Source organism: Cryptomeria japonica, chromosome 10, assembly GCF_030272615.1.
Source record: "Cryptomeria japonica chromosome 10, Sugi_1.0, whole genome shotgun sequence".
Taxonomy (NCBI): Eukaryota; Viridiplantae; Streptophyta; class Pinopsida; order Cupressales; family Cupressaceae; genus Cryptomeria; species Cryptomeria japonica.
In genome coordinates, this window is record NC_081414.1 from 729,416,533 (window position 1) to 729,435,932 (window position 19,400).

The 19,400-nt window shown below is 37.4% G+C and overlaps 1 protein-coding gene across 2 annotated transcripts in view; it reads right to left on the reverse strand.

The window, feature by feature from the left end:
* LOC131045508 (uncharacterized) overlaps positions 1-17,989 on the reverse strand; it is a 109,448-nt gene extending 91,459 nt beyond the window's left edge. The window contains exon 1 of one of the 2 annotated variants that reach the window (XM_057979093.2): positions 17,292-17,989. In XM_057979093.2, coding sequence (XP_057835076.1) covers positions 17,292-17,666 — 375 coding nt within the window. In that variant the 5' untranslated portion in view covers positions 17,667-17,989. The remainder of the gene's footprint in view (positions 1-17,291) is intronic. The other variant, XM_057979092.2, reaches the window with a different exon arrangement.
* Positions 17,990-19,400: the final 1,411 nt, after the last annotated feature.

Below are 19,400 nucleotides of genomic sequence, written 5' to 3' on the forward strand. Positions count from 1 at the left end.
GATAGGGCCAAGGAGTCTACCAAAAATTACTACGAGGGGGATAGACTCAAATTTGATCCCATCTAGAAAATTATCAATAAGAGGTAGAACAATCAGCTCCAGCAACTCATTCATGCAACAGGGTACTACCTCAACCCTCATTTTAAGTTCGAGGATTCTTAATCAGATACCAATGGAGAGGTCATGGAGGGCCGCACTACATGCATTTAGAGGATGATACCTAAGGTTGAGGTGAGAGACCTTGTTGTGGCTGAACTCCAAAATTACAAGGAAGCAAGGGGTCAACTATTCTCTTCAAAGCTGGCCAAGAGAGGAAGAACCACTCAAACCCCAGGTATAATATCTAGAGTCTAAAATAATTGATAATTTGATAGAAATATGTTTTCACTTTTCACTTTCCTTTCTAACTTTTCAATATTTTATTTTGCAAATGCTTGGTGGCAAAGTTGGGGTGGAAATACCCCAAACCTCAAAAAAATTGCCCTTAGAATCTTATGTCAGCCTTGTAGTTCATAACTTCATCCAATTGTGAGTGCAATTGGAGCTTGCTCAAGGTCATCCACACAAAGAAGAGGAACAAGTTAGCACAAAAATGCCTCAATAACCTTGTCTTTGTACAATATAATCTTTGGTTGCGCATAAGGAAGGTAGAGGAAGCACCAACTAGTCCAATTGATTTGAATGATATAGATCCTTACAATGATTGGACATCGCAGGAGCAACCTCCATTGTTCATTGAGGATGACATCTATGATTTAGAAAGGCGGGCTATGGAGGAGGAGGGGGGTGGATTTGGATTCACACTATAAAAGTTATTGCAATTTCCAATTTAATGAACAAGTTATATGCTAGATGGTATGTTTAATATTTTGGTATTATTATTATGACAATAATATTATCGTATTTCTTTTCTGCAGGTATGAAGAATGAACATGTATCGATTTCAATGTCATTCCTTTTCTTTTGAATGATGTATATATAGTAAAGCAATCACGATCAAGTGGCACCTTGATCGGACATGTCTGACCAAGATGTCACTTGGTCGTGACTGTCTACTAATTCATTCGGTGTTTATGATAACTTAATCGGTGCCATTACTAAATGATAACAAATCGATAAATACACCCGATAATGAATCGGTGTCAAGGCAAATGTTAACCGATCGATATAACCACACCCGAATGAATCGGTGTCAAAGCAAATGTTAACAGATCGATAACTAATAGCATTATATATGTGCTACTGGGTTAATACCCTGATAGCATATTAATGCCGATCCATAACATATTAATGCCAATCCATTTATGGATCGGCATTAATGTGCTATCGGGTTACTAGCCCAATAGCATTAGATCGACGCTTAACTTTGTTAAGCAAGTCGTCGATCTAACCCATCTTTATCAATGTCAATATTATAATCAGATAAACATATTCAGTTCGAAAAGCATAATCAAAACGGAACGAGAGATTGATAGGTTAGGAGAGACGTATCTTGCATAAGCTACTACTGCATTAACACTCCCTCTTAGCTTTGGAAGATAGATAAAGTAACCTGCATCACATTTCTTTTTCATAATGTCAGTCTCCAAAATATATATCATCAATACATCTGATATGAAGTACCATCAGGATACAAGATACAAATATAAAACATCACTCTAATCATGTGATATAAAAGTTTCATCATTTCATTATGACAAGATATCACCTAAACACGTGATATCAGTATTGCCTAAACACGCAATACTAAGGATAAACATATGAGGATGATTAAATCCTCATCTTATCCAAGTTTGTGATATGTGCACAAGCATTTTATACAAATGTTTTATCACAACACCATCATGGCACATCCATGACATACCAGAGATCCTAACATGATAACTGGTTAGAGAATCATAAGATCGTCACCTTATGATGTCTGCATACAAGTGTTCATAATCTGAGAGATCGTCACCTCTTAGATATGAACACAGGGGGTGAAACCCAGAATGTCCCAACATGACAAAAGAAGTTTACACATTAAACGTCTTATTTACAAAGCAGATTACCTTTCTATCATACCTAAACCTTTTCTGAAGTGATCAACCTTCACTCTGGAAAGTGGTTTGGTCAGAATATCTACAGTCTGATCTCCTGTGCTAACATATTCCAATTTGATCACATTTTTGTCTACCATGTCTCGCACATAATGGTATGGAATCTCAATATGCTTGGATCTGTCATTAAATACTGGATTTATAGAAAGCTTTATACAGCTCTGGTTGTCACAATGGATGACAGTGGGTTTCATAGGTTCACCAAATAGTCCCACAAGCAACTTCCTAAGCCATACTGCCTCTCGAGCAGCCATGGAAGCTGCAATGTACTCGGCTTCGGTGGAACTCTGAGCTACAGAAGAATGTTTTCTGCTGATCCAAGATATCATGGCTGATCCTAAACTGGAGCAACACCCTAAGGTGCTTTTCCTGTCAGTCACACTCCCAGCCCAATCTGAGTCTATAAATCTGTGTAGATCTAGATTGACTTTCTCATATTTGAGACCAAGGTTTAGAGTACCTTGTAAGTATCTCATAATGTGTTTCACTGCAATCAAGTGGATTTCCTTAGGTTCACACATAAACTGACTTAAGGCATTGACAGCATAACAGATATCTGGCCTTGTATTCACCAGAGACATCAGGGACCCAATCATCTATCTGTAGAGTGTAGGATCAGTGGAATGTGACTCTGCTGCTGCTTCCCTAAGTTAGTGTAAATTTGTTTCCATGGGAGAAGTCATGGGTCTGCAGTTATGCATTCTGAATCTCTTCAAAATGTCTAAGGTATATTTTCCTTGGTCTAGTATAATATTGTCAGAATTCTGCCATACTTCCAATCCTAGGAAGTAATGAAGGAGTTCTAAGTCCTTCATATCAAATTCTTTGGATAGATCATTCTTGCATTGATCTATAAGATAATCATTTCCTATGATTAATAAGTCATCAACATATAAAATCAACATTAGCATATCACCTTTATTTCTTTTGTAGTAGAGATTAGGATCTGCATCATTTTTATAGAAGCCTAGTCCTGAGAGATAGGTGTCAATTCTTTCATACCAGGCCCTGGGGGCCTGTTTAAGCCCATAGAGAGCTTTCTTGAGTCTACACACATGAGACTCTGTATCATAATTTTCAAACCTGAATAATTTTCAAATCCTTCAGGTTGCTCTAGGTAGACTTCTTCTGAGATCTCACCATTTAGAAATGTTGTCTTAACATCCATTTGGTGTACCTTCCATCCTTTTGCTGCTGCAATGGCTAATACAGCTCTCACTGATGTATGCCTGGCAACAGGTGCAAAGGTTTCTTCATAGTCTATTCCGTCCCTTTGTGAGAAGCCTCTGGCTACAAATCTGGCCTTGTGTTTCTCAATACTGCCATCTGCAGCATGTTTGATTTTGAATAACCATTTAGATGAAACCACAGATTTCTTGGTTGGCCTAGGAACAATCTCCCAAACATCATTTTTCATAATGGATTGATACTCTTCAGACATGGCATCCTTCCATACTTGATGTTTAAGTGCATTTGATACATTGTTTGGTTCAGTTTTAGAGAGATCATTCATAAGAGCAACATAGCTAGTGAATTTATTAGGTCTTTTGCTTTCCCTGAAGGTTCCTGAAGGAGCAGCAAACTTCTGAGCTTCTGCTACAGTCTTGATGGCCCATAGAGGTCTTTTCTTGAGGTTTTCTCTAGGTGGGATTGGAGTTTCACCTATAGTTTCTTCAAGATTCTCCCTCTGAAGCTCAGGAGTAGGGTCTTCTTCTATGTTAGGAGTGGGGATATAGAATTCAGGCTCTATTGTACTTAGGGCTCTTTTGAAGGCTAAGTCTTCTTCAAATATTACATCCCTACTAAGTTCAATATTTTTCTGACCATGTATATATATTCTATAGGCCTTGGATGTTTCACTATATCCTACAAGTATTCCCCTTTTTCCAGAGGGTTCTAGTTTTAGTCTTTTCTCTTTAGGTATATGTATATAGACAGGACACCCAAATATCCTAAGGTAGCTAATATCTGGTTTTAGTTTGGTAAATACTTCCTCAGGAGTTTTATCTTCAAGATGAGAGTGAGGACATATGTTTTGTATATACACAGCAGTGTTAGTTGCTTCTGCCCAAAGATTTATATTTAGATTCTGATCAAGAATCATGGCTTTGGCAGCTTCTATAATTGTCCTATTTTTCCTCTCAGCTACCCCATTTTGTTGAGGATTATAAGGTATTGTTAACTCCCTCTTAATCCCTGAGTTTTTACAAAAATCTCTAAATAATTCTGATGTGTATTCCCCCCCATTATCAGTCCTTAGGGTTTTGATTTTGTTACCTGTGTAGTTCTCTGTCAGTGATTTAAACTTTTTAAACCTACTAAGGATCTCTTCTGATTCTTTACACTTCAGAAAGTAGATCCAAGTTTTCCTAGAGTAGTCATCAACAAAAATTACATAATACAAACATCCTCCTAGAGAGGGAGCGGACATGGGTCCACATACATCAGAATGAACTAACTCTAATACTTTGCTTGTTTTCCTAGTACTATTATGGAAGGCACCCTTGATATTTTTACCTAGGGCACATCCCTTGCATGCCTCTGAATGATATTGCTGCAACTTAGGTAAACCTGTGACAAGGTTTCCCATAGATGACAAAGCTCTATAATTCAAGTGGCCTAGTCTTCTATGCCAGACCTCATTTGCATTTATTGCTTCATGAATTAGGGCTAGGTTGGGCTCTGTGCACAGCTCATACAAATAGCCTCGTCTTTGACCAATGATTTTAGCTTTCTTGATGGAAGAGTTTCTTGGCCAAGCCAACACCTTGTTCTCCATGAAGGTTACTCTGTATCCGTTATCTTCTAGGGCTGATATGGAGACTAGATCTCTCTTGATGTCGGGGACATACAGTACTCCTTCGAGTTGCAATGATGTGCCTGTCTTCAGTTTGATGGTGCAGGAACCAATTCCTCTAACTGGATGTGAGGAATCATCTTTGATGGTTACTTCCTCTTCATTATCCTCTGTCATGGAGTCTAGCACTTCTCTAAACCCTATAATGTGTCTGGATGAACCACTGTAGATCACCCAGGAGTTAGATTTATTTGATGAATGGCATGTAAGTGTTGAGTAGAGGACATAGTTTTGGGAGTCATCTTCTCTTTGAGATTTTCCTGCTCTGGCAAATGTGGCTTGTTTGGCTCTCTCTGGACATTTTGCAACAAAGTGTCCGAACTTATCGCACCTATAGCATTGAACATGTGATAGGTCTTTCTTTGAAGTGTTCTTGCCTTGGTGACCCTTCGTTTTCCTAAATTGCTTCTTTTTTATTGTCTTATTTGTGTTAGTATTTAGGACTTGAAGGTCTTCATCTATGTTATTTTGTTTGATTCCCATCTTGCTCAATCTTGATTCTTCTTGAAGACAATCGTCCCTTAATCTTTCAAACTTAGGATACTTGGACCTCGCACTGATGCCTTGGACGAATGTACTCCATCCACTAGGCAACCCATCTAGAGCAATGAGTGTTAACTCTTTGCTTTGGATCTCGTAATCCAAGGTTGCTAGTTCATCTCTTAGAATTGATATCCGCATAAAGTAGGCATTGATTGTCTAACCCTTGTTCATGGTGATATGATTTATTTCTCGTTTTAATGCCAGAGTTTGACTTGCATTTGATATCTCAAATGTGCTTTCAAGTGCTTTGAACATTTTATAGGTTGTCTGATGTTTTCTTATGATGGGCATTATGTTGTTTCTCACCCCATCAACTATTATTTTGATTGCTTTTTCATTTCCTTCAATCCATGCGGTTTTGTCAGGTTCATTTTCAGGTTGATCATTTTTAGTTTGAACAAATGAATCCACTTTGTTCTCCTTTAAGATCATCTAGATTCTGAACTTCCAGGCTGAAAAATCATCACCACCTCCGAGTCTGTCTTCGAATCTGATTGCACTGGCCATTGGAGAAATGTGATGTAGTATATAACCTTTGTTCTTAAATTATTCACAAAATTGAATAGCCTCAATTTCGATCAACGTGGCTCTGATACCATGTAAAAGTTATTGCAATTTCCAATTTAATGAACAAGTTATATACTAGATGGTATGTTTAATATTTTTGTATTATTATTATGACAATAATATTATCGTCTTTCTTTTCTGCAGGTATGAAGAATGAACATGTATCGATTTCAATGTCATTCCTTTTCTTTTGAATGATGTATATATAGTAAAGCAATCACGATCAAGTGGCACCTTGATCGGACATGTCTTTTAGACATGTCCGACCAAGATGTCACTTGGTCGTGACTGTCTACTAATTCATTCGGTGTTTATGATAACTTAATCGGTGCCATTACTAAATAATAACAGATCGATAAACACACCCGATAATGAATCGGTGTCAAGGCAAATGTTAACCAATCGATATAACCACACCCGAATGAATCAGTGTCAAAGCAAATGTTAACAGATCGATAACTAATAGCATTATATATGTGCTCCTGGGTTAATACCCCAATAGCATATTAATGCCGATCCATTTATGGATCGACATTAATGTGCTATCGGGTTACTAGCCCGATAGCATTAGATCAGCGCTTAACTTTGTTAAGCAAGTCGTTGATCTAACCCATCTTTATCAATGTCAATATTATAATCAGATAAAAATATTCAGTTCGAAAAGCATAATCAAAACAGAACAAGAGAGATTGATAGGTTAGGAGAGACGTATCTTGCATAAGCTACTAATGCGTTAACACACACTAAATGGCATTGAGGAGGATGATGATGAGTCATTGCCAGTGCCAAGAGCAGCTAGAGGCAAAGCTACAACTAGGATGGAGGTTGAGCCACACCATGAGCCAGTCATACCGAATGAGGAGGTACAGCCAAGGACTAGACCCTCTAGTTCTACCTCTCCCCTAGTTTTTACTAGAGCTAGGAAGAGGAAGATGTAATTGTATTGATGTATTTACTTTAAGTTTTACAAAAACTATTTACTATCTTGCTTCCAGCCATCAGCATTCATCATGGGGATGCGATTTTATACCCCCTTTGCATTTAAATCAATTAAATATATCTAGACTCAACTTGTTTCTTTTGTGTACTCATTTATTGACTCATTGGATGCATCTCCTCATTGAATTTTGCAAAAAAAATGTATTTCTAATTAAATTTAAGCAATTTTTTAAGTTCTTGAGTTTTTTGCCAAGTTTTTTTTCTAGCCTTGGCAAGTTTTTGGTTTTGGCAAGTAGTTCAACTATGATCAAGACCATGACCTAGGCAAAATCATAACTTAGTCAAAATTTTCTCTTTTCAAGCTTTCATGAGTTCATCACCTCCATTCTTCATTATTTGGATGTATTCCATAATTGGAAGGTAATTCTTGACAACCATGCCTCAATCCTGACCTTTGCTATCCTAAAACCCTAGGATCTATCCATGCCTACAACTGAGATCTTGGCGACTTGATCACCTCCTAAGATCAAACTTCATACTTGGAGCTTAAAATTGATTGCTAGCCATCTCAACCCTAGGAAACCGACATGACCAAAAAGTGAAAGAGGGGGCCCCTGTTTGTGATGGGGTGATGTGTGAAAAAAGGTCACAACAGCCACCAGCTACAAAAATTGCTCCTAAAAATATTGAGCAGAGGCTGCTAGCAAAAATAAGCTAAGCAGCGGCATGGGGACCTCCCCTAAGGAAGACATAAGTTGTTTTTAAAAGGTTATATGGTGGCCTTCTCTGACGGAATAAAATATTTAAAATATTTGAAATGTCCTAATTTTTCCTTCCAAGCTTTATATAATGGAGTTTGGGCTCTCATTTTGGCATTTTGAATTTGCACACATATGGAGACGCTGTCAAAATGAACTTGGAGTTCTTCTTGGATTGTTGAGGATGAAAATCCTTTGCAATTTGCCTGGGTTTTGGTGGTGAATGCCCCACCCTAGCTGGTTTGTTGTTTCAATGATCAGAGAGTACACAGGTTTGCTTGAGATTTTGGTGATGTGGGTTGCAAAAATGAAGACTTACGAAGTTTTTTGAGTCTGTCTTTAAGGTTTTGGTGTTATTTGATGATTTTTGGAGTGTTGTTCAAATTTAGTGAGTTTGGTTGAAAACACAAGTCTGACTGTACATTCCAGCCCCACAATTTCTCATATTTTGGTTCATGCCTCCAAGAATATTGACCTTTGGCTTCTGGGTATTGAAGCTTTGTTCTTTCTACAGCTAGCCGACCATGTTTGACAGGTTATTTGCAAAGTTTGGTGAAATATTGAATTTTCTAGAGAAATCGCCCATCCCAAGCAGGTCGTACAGGTTGTGTTGGCTTTGGATTTTGTGCTAAGGTTTTTGGGAGTTGAAAAGGTAGCAAATTTCTTCTCAGAAGTGGACACCAAGGACTAAGGTACCTATATTTGCAGTTTGGGACAATTTTGTAAAGAAAGGAATGAGATGAATTATTTATTCTAAATCACCCCTGCTGGAGCAGCACCTAGGCCCTATAGCAGAAGCTTTGAGTGGGGTCTGATTAGTAGTGTTGAAGACCTGTTTGCTGGTGGCAGTGATTGTGTTTGGTTCTATCCATTTCCAAGGGAAGATTGTTGTCCATTGATATTTCCTCAAACATTACAAACTGATGAATCATACCATGGACAAGTAAGATTATAAAATGTGGAAAATCTTGTCTTCTTTAGTCTGATCACGAGGTTGCATGTCTGAAACAGTTTAGTATTGCTTCTATTTCCTATGTCTTTTCAGTGATTAAGCTAATAGCCAGTTGCATTAGTTGTGTATGATGAAATGTGTGTGAAATGCCAAATGAATTCAATGAAATAGCAGCAGCAAATGTTTATGTATTGAAAGAGTTAAGTCTGCTTTTATTAGCAGTAAGTTATCTTTCTATTGGTTGTGTTATTGCTTGTTATCAAACTTTTCAAAAAAAATTCAGGGGTAACCATTACGTAGGGGAGCAAAAAACAAACCATCATTGTTCACTCTTCCACAAAAGCAAAATATCCTACCACAAGTGAAGGAGTCTGTGAAGCAATGTTTTACCCATGTTGCATCTGATAAGCATGGGTGTTCTTGAGGCACATTACATAGTTTTGTTTTGCGACAATCAAGGAGTGTTGAAACTTGCTTGGCATCCCATTTTTCATGAGCACACTAAACACTTTAAGGTTTAATTCCACTACCCTATCTCATTAGATTTGCATATACCTACAACTTCATCTAGATCCTCATCTCAAGAGTTGTCCGGCAGGATTCGACCTAGGCCCCTAATCAATAGAAAATTGTTTCTTACAACCATAAGTATCATCAAATAATGTCTTTCTTAAAGAGACTGATCCAAGTGGTCACATGATAGGTTGATGGGGCTTGAATAAGAATAGATGATGAAATGCCAAAGTACTCTCAACCAATCCCTTGAAGAAATGGATGGTTTCTTGACAAATTCAAGTGTAGTGATGCTTAGAGGCACTATCAACACTTACATCTAGGGCAAAGTCCTCAGTACATTTTACTGATTTGATTGCCCCAATATTACTTATAGACCCAAGATTGATCAAGATCCAAAGTGTTGCTATCATGTACACATATAAGCATGTGGCTGAGTATAAGGCCAAGGAAGATGCATCCCTCTCATATATAGAGAGAACAAGGGAGTATGGGTTCCAAATACATGTAGTGTAATAAGATAGGCACGAAACATGGCAAGCACAAAGCATGTTTTAACTTGTAGGACCTCTCGATTTCTTTTAAATAGAAAAAACACAGGATCGTCCATTGAGATATGCAATTCATCACTCCAATTCTGCAATGATGCATGTAGTCTTTCTCAAAATGCCTTTGATTGAGAAATCCTTTTACACAACTACCACTTGCAGATCTTATCACAGAACTTACGTGTCCTTTTCCTTTTTCATATGATAAAATTGGCATATGGCACAAGTCAAAAGAAGGCTAGTTTTATGCATGAGTGTGGTGCAACCCTGCAACAAAGGTAATAAATGGAGAGGAAATAAGTGCAGAATTATTAATGGTAATAAAATTATTGTTTTCCTTCCTTTCTCCTGTTTTCTTTTCTATACAAAAATCATTTTCCCAATTGTCAAGCAATGTTCTAATAGCACCATCAAAACTATGGGGATGATCTGAAACAATAATCAACCAAATGCAACTACATGCACATTCATACAAGCATGTCAACATTGAAACTAGATAAATAACAATAATTATTAAATGTTGGGTGGTGAGTATATATACATATGCGTGTGTGCGTGTGCGTGTGCGTGTGTGCGTGCATGCGCGTGCGTGTGTGCACGTGTGTGCGTGTGTGTGCGTGTGCAAGCGTGCGGTTCGTGTGCATGTGTGTGCGCGTGTGCGTGTGCATGTGTGTAGATGGATGAAAAGATGTGCAGTGAAAAGTTGCACCTCTACAGTCCCTTGATATAGACAAAGTGAGATTAATAATGGATTTCATATTAGAGTTATCATAGGTCAAGACAGTGGCCATCAGATATATTTGTGTTAAATATATTATAGATGGGGTTAGTGATTTCAACCAGCACCCAATAATTTTGTTTGCTTGTGTAGTTTGTTTCCCAGATAGCTAACTTGGCTTCCCTTTGTAAGCCTAATTGATAGACACAATGACAATTAAGTTGTATACTTGTTTATGGCTTTGATTCTGCTGAAGTCCATTGCTCTAATATGGTATAAGAGTCATTTAATTGTATGATACAAATTCAACAGTACGGAGTCAGTATGAAATTTCTATAGTGGAATCAAACCAAAGGCTGTTCCAACTATTGTTATAGCCTGGGCTCTGAAGGCAGTGTGCACATAGCAAAGCTGCAGATAGCTACACACTGGCAAAGTTGGTGTAGGTTTTTGAGGCACCTCTTGCATTTCATAAACTGAAACTCGACATCAACAGTTGAAGTCCCCATCAAGTCTTCTACACAAGCAGCGCCATTGCTGGAAAGCAAAGGAAATAGAAGATAGATGAAATACATTCCAATCAAATCAGATTAGACTGAGCAAGTTTTGATCAAAAGCATCTGTCCTTGTGCAAGTGAGAGTGCATTAAATAGGGCATGCCCTAACTGTAACCGTAGTGGGAGAAAATCGTTTGGTGTGAGTCTGACACTTAGCCTGATCAGGAAGAGTGCAAGCCAGGGGACTTTGTTGCAGTGTTTGCACCATGGCCACAACGAGCACCATAATGCTAGTGTTTTTGCAGCAGAAACATTATCTTTGTTGACTAGTGCTGACCATCACCACATGAAGAGCTGGCATGGCAAAGGCAAGCTGCTGAATGTATTAGCTGGATAACCATAATTATAAAGTATGGTGTGCTTGTGACAAACCCAGACAGTAGTTTCTATATTGTTTTGTTGGCAGCATGAGGAAAGCAATAGACCACCACGGGCACAAAGCGCTTGAAGCTGCCCGACCCGGCCCACAACATCATCAATTTCAACACCAGTAACAAGTACCAGCTTTGCCCTTACCGTTAGTCATCACTCTAAACGAGCCATTAAGGGTTTAAATATTTGTTTTGAAGTCCATAGAGTGTTACACTAAATATTTAGAGTTAGGTTTAAATCATTTTATTTAAAGTTTATAAAAACTAGCCTTTACAACCTATTATAGACTTCCTTATATTGGACTGCAGGTAAACTAATTCAATATCATTTGACCAAGAAGGAGTTGTTACATGAGAACTTGTTAAGGCATATCCAATGTCAATCCAAGTTGATCTGTAAAAAAGGTTTCTATAGAAAAACTAATTTCCCCAATTTAATTGTTTCCATAAACCTGTACTCTAACATTGTGAGAATGGTAGGAATCTGAACATTTCTTTTGCCCAACTCTTAAAGGCTGACCAGAAAGTATTGCATCCTGTGGATTCATAAGATACACACTAAAGGTTAGGATCATGATCTTGATCAAATCCTGTTGAGGAGGGAAGCCCAAATCATGATTCAGAGAACCATGCAAGAAGGCTTAAGGAAGCTGTGATGCTTTTGAAGTTGTTCTGTCATAGATGCATGAATACAAGTTCAAAATGCCACTGATACAGCCACAATTCGGGAGAATCTAAAAACCAAGTACTAGACTTCAAAGGCATAGTTGGGCCTTAGTTGGGCCTTAATTCAGTAACATACAATTTTCTTCTACTTGCGGGAGGGTGTTTCTGTCTCAGAATTCTTGTCGTGTGTGAAGGACTCACGAGGTCAACTATCTACTATCCAGAACTAGGGATGATGAAAACATGCAACATTTGATTTTATGAAGTTGACCATCATTGTATGGTTAACTTTTTGATTCCTTACATTTAATTGTTGAAACACAAACACTTGGTTTTGAGAAAGTATCAACACATCTCTTGAAAAAGAAGAGGAGGTATAATCAAGCAAAAACCTCAACTATAGAATCTGCAGAAAGTGCATTTGAAACATGAATTGAAGGCAAAGGCAGGAAAAACATTAGAATGACATCAAGTGACTCATTGAGAGGCAGTAGCACATCTAGGAGATCAAGAAGGAAGTGAATTTAATATAATGACCCCAGTCACTTAAGATAGAGTTGTCCTCAAAGAAAGATTCACCAGAAATAATCAACGCATGTAAATGTTGTTAAAAGTGACAAGCATGAAGTTAACAAGCTAGAGGTGAAAAAAGGATTCCCATTTATCGCATCGCATAAACAAGCCATAGAGTCAACAACATTACTTTAATTCATATGCATCCAAACACTGTGCATGCCACAAAGAATGGTAAATACATTTTAGTGAGGAGATAAGTAGAACTGAATATGTCACTTCGGGATGTGGGTGGACTCATTTTGTTCAAGTGCGTTCTGATGTTCATATTATATTGAGCAATGCTGTCTATACATTCAAGAATATTTGATATTTTCATAACATGAACAAGAATATACATTCTATCAGTCAAAAATCTAAGAATCCTAATCTCTCTGTCAACTTTCAAGACACCAAATGTGTGGTCAAGACTCAAAACACTCAACAATGACTAGGTGATTGCAGTTGGTGTTGATGAGAGGGGATTGTACAAGCCTGTCAATCCCAAAATAGAAAAGTCACATGCACTGACACTGGTGGAGAAAAACAATATACTTTAGCATGAAAGTTATGGGGACTTGAATTATCAATGTAACCTGTACCAAGCAAGTCGCATATGATAAGTGGAGTTCCATCCATACAATAATGTTAGGATATGTGTACAAAATGCCAAATGGGGAAAAAAAGCTTGACACACCCATTTGATAATGATGGAGCTTGGAGAGTGAAAGGAGTCGTGGACCTTCTTCATGCTGACTTGCATGGCCCTATGAAGACGCCACTGTCTAGAGCCAGGTTTTTCTTGCTGTTTGTCGATGACTTTTCAAAGAAGATGTATGTAGACTTCTTGAAAAAGAAGTATAAATGTTTCTCTTATGTATTGGCATTCAAATCCCTAGTTGAAAAGTAAACACAGAGACCTATCAAGTTAGTGAGGTCAGGAAATTAAGAGAGTTTGCCTCCAATCAATTCAAGGGATTCTGCAAGGAGAATGGTAAACACAAATAGTATAGTAGTCTGTACGCTCCACGGAAAAATAGAGTTGTGGAATGGAGGAATGAGACAGTTGTGGAGATGGCAAGGTGCATGTGCACATCAATATGTGCCATATCAACACTGGGTAGAAGCTTTAAATAGAATCTTTTACATCCTTAACCTAGGCCTTTGTAAGGCATTATAGAATCACTCCAAAGGAAGCATGGTTAGGTCAACTTGTGAAGGATACCATCCATAAGTGGCTTCCATATTTTCTCTTGTGTTTCTTTTGAACATTTTCTTGAGTAAAATAGAAGCAGATTAGATGCAAAGAGTAGAAGGTATATATATGTTCACTGGCTATAGTGAGCAATCAAAGGCATATAGGTTACTTTAAGTATCTACAAATAAGATTGCCATTAGTGGAGATATGATTCAAGGAGAAATCTTTCTTCTTGATTAAGGTAAATATACAAATAGTCTTAAATGGGAAATTGATAAATCTAGCATGAAATTGAATAAGGATTGAATAAATCATGAAATTGAGAACATCAGAGGGGTGGAGTTTTGGTAATGATACTCAAAACCCAAAGGAAATTCGACTGAATAAACCGAAATGGCATTACGATAGTTCATATGATATTTTTGAGAATGAACTAGATGAAGAACAAAATAATACCCGTCCTTCAAAGGAAGCTCAAGTAAACAGGCCACAAAAACCAAAATGGCATTATACCACACTAAAGGATGTTGAAATTATGAAATTCCAAAATTAATGGAAGATCAATCTACACAGTAGAGAAAACAACTTGCGCATGGTCAGTGAGTAGTTAATTTGCTCTTGCATCTATTATTTTGCAGGTATTTGAATCTCACACATATAATGAGACCAAGGGCAAACCTAAATGGGAGGATCCCATGAAGATGGAATTTTAGGCCTTGAAGTAGAATACAACTTGAGTGTTGTTTAGATTACCCAAAGTGAAGAATCCCATTGGTTGCAAACGGATACATAAGTTCAAATGTAAATCAAATGGTTCTTTGGTCAAGTACAAAGTTAGGCTTGTCCCAAAGGGTAAGCACAAGAAGGTGTTGGCTATGAGACTTTGCCCTTACTGCAACAAAGGTATAACCTTTCAACTAGTAATCTCTATTGTTACTTAGTTCAGAGGGAAAGTCTATCGAATGGACATCAGAAGTGTCTTCTTGAACAAATATTTAGTAGAGGAAGCCTACGTGGTGCAGCTTCAAGTATTCTAGGTTCTCAGAAAAGAACGTTTGCTTTGTAGGTTGGTTAAGTCCTTGTCTAGACTCAAGCAAGCTCCTCGAGCCCAGTGTATAAAAATCAATCAACACAAAAATTGCCGAGGACGATATTGTGATACTAATTGTTCATGTTGATAATCTTGCTATCATTGGTAGTGGAGCTAAGTCAATTCAAAAGGTGAAATCTGACTTATATCTTGCATTGTTATTTAGGTGTGGCCACTTGAGAATGCAGAAGATTTGATAAGTGTGAGTTAATCCATCATCTAAACCTATGGAAGTTGGGATAAAACTCTTCTCAACCAGTCAATGAGCTTGAGTAGCATCAACTAGTTGAATAGTTTGATTCATGTTTTAAAATGAAGATGAGACCCAAGAAACCTTTTCCAGAATATGTATTACACCAGAAATGATATCAACTATAGTGCTTACTGTTAAACTTGCAGTGCATGATTCTGCCCGACGTAACAATTGTGGGATCCATATCTTCAGTTGTGTCCTATATGTATATCTACTCAATTTTGTTGATCCAGATTCCAAATATTAAATATGTTTTCAATAAAGTCAATATTTTATATACCTAATCTAATTTCTTTCCAGGGGATTCCACACAAGACAAGGTGATTCCTCAAATCAGTAGAAATACCTTGAAACCAATATCTATCCAATCTAATGTATCCTTCCTTGGATCATAGTCTACTTGCCAGCTACTTCACTTCTTAGAAACTACTTTCCACAAATTTCTATGGATTTTTATTTTATATGCTACTAAACAATCCAGATCTCCACGTTAATAATTCTATTCTTGCTTGACAAAGTGAAATACTTTGTGCACTTTTTAAATTTCTCCCATTGTTCCATTTAGATATCCTAAGGACATCAGATAAATAGCATCTCGTATATAATCTCCTTTATCTTTAAGTATTTGTCAACTTTTAGCCAGCTTTTGTGTCTGCCCTTTTATTTTTCTTTAAACTTGTGTGCAATTACTTGGCAATAATAATGAAGAAAAGCAAACTACACATTCTGGACCTAACCAAATACTACCACCTTAATGTTAATGGTTATCAGATAGTCTTCCATTAGTTTAAGGATGGACCCTGATGTTTCAACATCTCTTTCAAATGTCTGCAGTTGATATTGTCCCACATGGAACCAATTCACTCCATTACAGATCCCCGGAATGTGTGTACTTTATGTTTCCATCTCTGAATGTGTACAATGACTGGCACCATACCCCTGCTATCCTATTTCTCATCTTCAAAAGCTGCTTGATATTCTTTCTAGTATTATGAATACAGACAAAACAGTGACTAGTTCTCGTTTCACTCACATTCTCTATGATTTGACCTCTTGGAAAAGAAAATGGAAGTCAATGTTCAATCAGTAGGCTCCGCATGCCCCACACGTGTCCAACCCAAAAATAGAAATAAAGGTATCTTTTTCTTGACCTCGGCTTGAACGACCATTTTACGGCCCTGCAGATATAAATTGTACAATTTTCCAAATTCCACCGTAGGGAAATGCCATATTTTGATATAATATGTACAGTTTCTCAAAATACCACCATAGGGATATACGCCAGCTGTAAATATACAGTTTAATAATTTTCAATCATCAAACGATCGTTACGGCCACAATACAAGGAGGCAGTGGTCCCACAAACCACCATGGGCACTGGTAGCTGATGTTGGTATCAGAAAACCAACATGAGAACCTAAGCACTTGAAGTCTGACATCCCATCCCAATAACTGGTCCGTATTGCCTAGCAACCAATCCAGACTGTATGCATCGATACTGCTTCTACCCACAGAGATGCTTACATTCAATTGCCTGAACTGCACTTGGCATCTGTCATAACTGCCTCTTCCCACCGAACAGCATAACTCTCCCACTACTCTCAGAGTTGAACCTATGTTCACCCAACAAACGTCGGATGGACGTTAAAAGCAAGTACCCATAGAAAAAAGAGTGGCAAACAGTGCAAGGAACATTACAGTATACTTTCACTGCTGCAATTAACATAACGACTGATGGAATCATCCCAAAGGACATTTAGATTAGCATCATGAGTTATAGGATTAGAATAATGGGCATTGTAACCAACATTATGGACGTCCAGATTAGTAAAATGGACCGGAAGTAAAGACGTGTATGTTTTATTTAACAGGATGGCAGTTCAAATTGACAATATGGGTGTTCAAATTGACAAAAAGGGTGTTCAATTTTTGGCATTAGGTCTTGAACTTATTTCAATGGGTGTTGAAATTACATCAATGGGTAGTGAAATTTGCACAATAAGTACTGAAAACATGTCAATGGGTGTCGAGATTAAGTCAATTGTCCATTGCTGAGGTCTGATACAAAAACAGAAAATGACGTAGTCAACTAATGATTTTGTAAATGTACCTCTTTGAGAAATGCATCTTGATCCTCCAAGGCGGAAGATGAGGCGGCGAGGGGTGTTCCATTAGGCCCAGGGCGAGATAGTTCCTTGAGTTTGCGCTGCTTCTTCTTTGAAGGCGATGATGATGACTTGGAATTGTTGGACGAAGCAGGCGGATCGGAGTGGCCGGCACGGCCATGCCTTGAGCGCAAGGGAGCCACATCATCATCCTCTTCCTCCTCCTCCTCCTCTTCCTCCTCCTCTTCACTATTCCTATAAGTTCGAATTTCTCTTTCTCGTAGATGTAAAGGAGAAGAATATTGTGGCCTAAGCAGCAGCTTCATTTTTCTCTGCCGCTGCACCTGCTGCTGCTTCTGCCTGTCCTTGTTGTCCGCCATATCATATAATCATAAAATTATAATTTTTAAATTACAATTTTATTCAAATCAATCATTTTTTTGTTGTTTACTTTGGCATCCTGCTATTGGTGCTTGGATTTGGCCCCTTCCCCAGAAAGCGCCCCCCAAACCCTACAAAGCCAACCTCCCTTTCTATCTCCTCTCTCTTCCTTTTCCCTTTCTATCTCCTCTCTCTTCTCTCTTCTCTCTGCCTCCAGCTTTATGCTTAGTTTTCATGGAAAGATCTACCTGCCCAAGTAGCCTTTTCCTGTACTCCTTTCCTCTATTGATTATATTATTGTTTTGGACTTGAAGGTTGTTCTTCCACATGCTATAATGAGCATGATGGTCTGTGATGTGCAGTATCACATTATATGTTTGTTTGTTTGCCTTGTGGGGAATCAGTTGTTTTCACTTACCATGAAAGCAATGAATCATTTTTTTATTCCATCTTGGACAACTACTTAGTTGAATTTTGTTGCTTCTCCATGTTCATTCCATCCTCTTTTTGACTTCTTATTTATTACTTTCCCAATATTTTAGAAGTCTTAGTTGACTTGCCATCTTACTTGTGATATACAAAAAGAATCTGTATTGATTAAGAATTTAAAGGAATTATAGCTTATAACTTATAAAAGACTTTGAAGAAAATTATGTAAATCTTATTAGCATTGATGTTTTGAATTATGATTTATCATCCTTAACAATAAATAATAAAGATTGTAGATCTTTTTATGACTTTTAAGATTATTTAAAGTGATTTGAATTTATATTTTTTTAATTTGTGTAAATCATCATAATGATTAATTATAAGTGTCACTTTAACATATGGATGTAAAAAAAAATTAAATGAGAAATTTTATTATGTTTGGTCATTAAGTTCTTAAGGTGCTTATGTGGATCAAAATTCTTGTTTATTAGATATCACATAGATGGCTTTAATATTGTTGAGGTGGCATCTAATAAGCAAGGCCACATGTTAATGAGGTGGATAAGTGGCAAAAGGGAGATGTGGTTTTAAATGCACGATAAATTAGACCTTTAATCTCAAGCATAGCAAATAAATGCATCGTTTGTCTAGTACACATGGTCCAACTTGCAAGTGGTTTTGAAAGAATAATAAAATGGTTTGATTGTGTTATGGTGTTGGTGCAATTATTCATTTTCTTTGCAAGTTGTTATTCTCTCCCAGTTCAAGCCTTACTAGATTGTGTGCTTTTCAACCACTCTATTATCTATTTTTTGCTTGAATGCTCAGTCTACATAAACTAAAAGTTGAGAAAGACATGTCACTTATTCGTCGTAAGTTTGTGTTGTACCACATTCAGTATGGGTAAAAATATGTGTCATATATGAAAGGTGGTATAGGTTTTTGGTGGACTAATGTCATCACCCACACTTCTTATTTCTTAACAAGTTTTAGTTAGTACTAGAAGGGATGTATTGCAAGTCTTATGTACCCATGTCCTCAAAGCTTATTCAATGACATGCTTAGCTTGAAGCAATGTCTTTTTATAAACCTCCACAAGTTCAAGTGACCGGTCTATGCAACCAAGTGTAAGTGGTTAATGCTTACACTTCTTGAGGAGCTCTCTAATCAAAGCTAGACTTCACTAGTTACAGGTATGTGATAGATTTTTCAAGGAATTTTTTGTGTCTTATTAACAAGAATATTTACACAAAAAATTAAAACCACCAAAGAGGCTAGAAAAATCATTTTTGATCTCCATAAAG